The sequence below is a fragment of the Lycium barbarum genome, chromosome 8, assembly GCF_019175385.1.
Source record: "Lycium barbarum isolate Lr01 chromosome 8, ASM1917538v2, whole genome shotgun sequence".
NCBI classification, from domain to species: domain Eukaryota; kingdom Viridiplantae; phylum Streptophyta; class Magnoliopsida; order Solanales; family Solanaceae; genus Lycium; species Lycium barbarum.
In genome coordinates this window covers 131,630,427-131,634,424 of record NC_083344.1, presented here as the reverse complement: position 1 = coordinate 131,634,424, position 3,998 = coordinate 131,630,427, and the positions used below count along the sequence as shown (strand labels likewise).

The 3,998-nt window shown below is 37.8% G+C and overlaps 1 protein-coding gene across 1 annotated transcript; it reads left to right on the top strand.

Annotated features, from left to right (window-relative positions):
• On the top strand, window positions 1-3,615 carry LOC132607508 (outer envelope pore protein 16-3, chloroplastic/mitochondrial). The gene is made up of 3 exons (XM_060321515.1): window positions 1-139; window positions 2,263-2,610; window positions 3,258-3,615. The coding sequence occupies exons 2-3, from the start codon at window positions 2,277-2,279 to the stop codon at window positions 3,401-3,403; spliced, it is 480 nt and encodes a 159-aa protein (XP_060177498.1). The 5' UTR covers window positions 1-139; window positions 2,263-2,276; the 3' UTR covers window positions 3,404-3,615.
• Window positions 3,616-3,998: the final 383 nt, after the last annotated feature.

Genomic DNA, 3,998 nt, shown 5'->3' with positions numbered 1-3,998 from the left:
AGGTGACGTGCTTTGTTTATTGGGCCGGAGTATGGGCATTGATTTACTGGACCCCCAATTATATTGCACAATCACCATCTTCTTCGCTCCCTTCTCTCTCTCTCACATCGCAAAACAGATCACTTCCATTCACTGCTTGGTGAGCTTCACTCTCTCTATCTTTACTGATTTACTTGTAATTAATTAATTGTATTCAATTCTATTTTTCTCTCTTTTTATTTTTCTTAGAAAAAAAAAATGCAGAAATGTAATCCGATTCTAGGGTTCATAGAATTGTTAGACAATTTGTCAATTAAATGGAATGCCAGCTTCATTTTTTTTTATATGACTTTTGCATACGTCTATATAATGGATCGCAGTTTTCCAGTTCATTTGAATTTGCGATTGTTTCCCTTTTTGGCCATGTTTGAGGACCTAAATTTCAATGGGTATGGAATCTAGAATGTCGGTGATACTAACTTGTTAATATTAAGGCTTAGTTGTTTGCTAATATCCCTTCTCTTCATGTCTGAAATTTGTAAAATGGTGTGGGTATAATTCATAAGTGTGAGCTTTCGGGGTAGGGTACCCCTAATTTTCATTAAAAAACAAAGTTTGTAGTTAAAAAAGGGGCGGCTTGGTGTACAAAGCATCCTGTATTAGCAGGGTCCGGGCAAGGGCTGCACCCCAAGGGGTGTTATGTAGACGAGCTACTCTAAGGCAAGCATTAGTGGCTGCTTTCACGGCTCGAACTCGTGACCTATAGGTCACATGGAGACAACTTTACCGTTGCTCCAAGGCTCCCCGCTTCAAGACAAATTATGTACTATTGGAATAAAATAAGCCCGATTAGAGCGAACTGAAGTTTTAGAGAACCTCGAGCTTTAGAGGTAGGTTGCCCCTAATTTTCCTTAAAATATAAATGATCTAGTATTGGAATAAAATTAGCCCGATTGGAATGATATGAATACAAAGGATTCATATAGAGTATTCCAACTGGTTTGGGATTAATATAGCATCTTACAACGGGCTCCATTTGAAAGGAACTTGAATCTTGTCTATTTTTCTATGCGGTGATTTGGATAAGATACATGTCTTTAAAGTTTCCTATGTAACAGACAGGCCATTCTTTAGTTGAGATGATGTATTATAGAAGAAAAATGTGCTAATTCATTTTCTCTGTTTAGATAAGTGTTTTTAAAACGGAATTTGAAGTAACTAGGTGCTTCAAATGATAAGTCTCTTTGTCATATCTGAAATGTGTTACAATTTGAGGATAAGAGAAGCATTGCCTTTGCTTGAGCATGTACTTATAGGTTGTCTTCATTTTCTTTTGCTTATCTCTAACCTTCATACATTTCTTCATCACACTTGGTTAGTGGCATATTTCTTAACTTGGTGACCAATTGATAGCGCGTCTCTTAGAAAAATCAAATGTACAGTTGAGTTTCAAGCACACGGTGTGAAGATATGGGGGAGGCTCAAATGTCTAGCCTTACTTAAACTTTTGACAATTTCTGAATGTAATGTTCATATTGTTTTTCACGAAGTTCTAATGCTTCTTCATCACGTTTTTGTTGAACTTGAACCTACTTGATTTGGTTAGAGATTGTTAAAAGAAGGTTTGAATAGTATATTACATCAGATTTTTTCTTGACATATAATTAGTAGTTAAAATTAGTGCAAGCAGGTATCCTTATTGCAAAGATATCAGTGAATTGCAAGGGAAAAAAGATGTAAATTAGTTCCAAATACATTAAACTATGTTGCTCGGTCTTTCCAAAAATATTTGCGTGGGTGCCGCAGCCGTACTAGATCCTCAAAAAATGCACTACTTTTGGAGGATCCTACTCACACCAATACGGCATTGTTAAAGTGTCCGAGCAACATATATATTAAGTAGTAGTGTCTTGCATCTATCCGAATTGTTCAGATGTAGAACTTTGTAATTCAAGTAATAGGTTAGACAAATTGAGGCAGACTTAGAAGGGCAGAATGAGTAGAGTTATAGATCTACATGTGCAGACACAATCTTATGAATTTTTATGTCTGGGATTGAGTAAGCATATAGGGTCATGGCCGAACTAAGTTTATGTGAACATTTATATTTCTCATCATTTGCTTCTCATGGACTAAGATGTTTTCTTGCTTCACACATTTCTATTCGCAATGCAACTATTTCTCACCATCTCTTGCCTTGGGTGTCCGGTTATTTGTTCAAGGATAACTTGTTTCCACAAATTTGTATTTCTTTTTAAACATTTTTGCTGGTGTTTGGTAAAGGATCGAGTAAAATCATGGATGAAGCTGCAGAGCTAAGGTATTATGAAGATGAGGATACACCAGGGATGAAAACATTTAAAGGTGCAACCACAGGTCTAGTTGCTGGTACTCTTTGGGGTGCCATTATTGCCACTTGGCATGATGTACCCCGTGTTGAGAGAAATGTTGCTCTTCCTGGTTTGATTCGGACATTGAAAATGATGGGAAACCACGGAGTTACCTTTGCTGCTATTGGTGGAGTCTATATAGGTGTAGAACAGCTGGTGCAGAACTATAGGATGAAAAGAGATTTTTTTAATGGAGCAGTTGGTGGATTTGTTGCTGGTGCTTCTGTGCTGGGTTACAAAGGTAATCCCCTCCCCTCCACCCAACTACATCCTTTCAACTGAGATAAGTGTTTGTGGAATAATTTCTTTTTAAAAAAGCATTTGTTGCTGCATTCAATTGGCATTGTAACTGGTGCATTTGTATAATTCTAATCATTTCCGCGCCCTGGTGTTCTTGGTTGCAGTGAAGGCTTTTGGTTAATTCCTTTATCCTCTCTAATTAGATGCCTATTAAGATCTTTAACTCCACAAACAATAAAAACTTGGGTTTTTTCCATAAATCTGATTGGCATAAAATTTGTATGTGCTGTATGCATAAATACGTCTTAAACACAACCACAACCATTTTGCATGGCATTTCATTTAGTTCCTGAAAGAAACAAGGGTGAGTCTTTTTTAGGATCTGCCACAGAATAATTACTCGCTCTTGCTAACGGGGAGCAGTAACCCCTTGACTCAGCCGCTGCTATGCACATTTGAGAACAGATCAACAGAGATCCCTGTGCAGAATGAACATTACAATCTCATGAATTGCAAAAGGCAATTCAGCGGATTAAGTACATCATTCATTGACAGTGTTCTATAACCCTTGCTTCTGTAACAGGCAACCCAAATGTTACTGGGATACCGAGGGAATTTTTTTGGCTGATTTGACTTTTACTTTTGTAGGAAGGAGTATTCCAACTGCTCTCTCTGCGGGAGCTGCACTTGCAGTCACTTCTGCTATAATTGATGGACTAGGCGCGACCACCAGAACTGACAATGGCAAGGAGTACTACCCTTACACTACGAAGAAACGAGTTGCTGCTGAATGACTGTAATTGGACAGAACTAGTGTGACTCGGTGAAAGCTCACTATGAATGATGTGACTGCACTCTCTTGTTTTATGCTGTTCTCCTTTTTCTTTAACCTGAAAGGATGATGCAAATAAGAATGCTATGTAGTCTATTTCTAGCATCTCAGGTGATTTTTGATTGAGCTTGAATACCTGACCATATATATTCATGGGTTATGTGTTGTTCAAAAGTATGACGCTCTTTGGCTTCGCTATTTCTGATTAAAAATTGTGATGATTTGCTATAAGAGAATTCTGGTTTACAAGATGAAGTCTGACCTTTAACCTTATAAAGCACAGCATTTTGCTGTATGGAATATAGTAGCTTTAACCAATGCTTAGATTTGCCTGCAAGTGAAGCTTGGTAGCTGAAGAACATCTTTATAGCATCGATTGATTGCTATTTCAGTAGCTGGAAACCGTAGCTGGAGGAACTTTCAGTTATGGCTTCAAGAAATTAATGTGGACTGTTATTCATAGAAGAGATTACTGGCATCTACCCGCGCTGCAGCATTCGACGTTGTTTATTTGGATCTATTTTGATCCAATCAAGGTGGTTTTCGTGCCCAGAAAC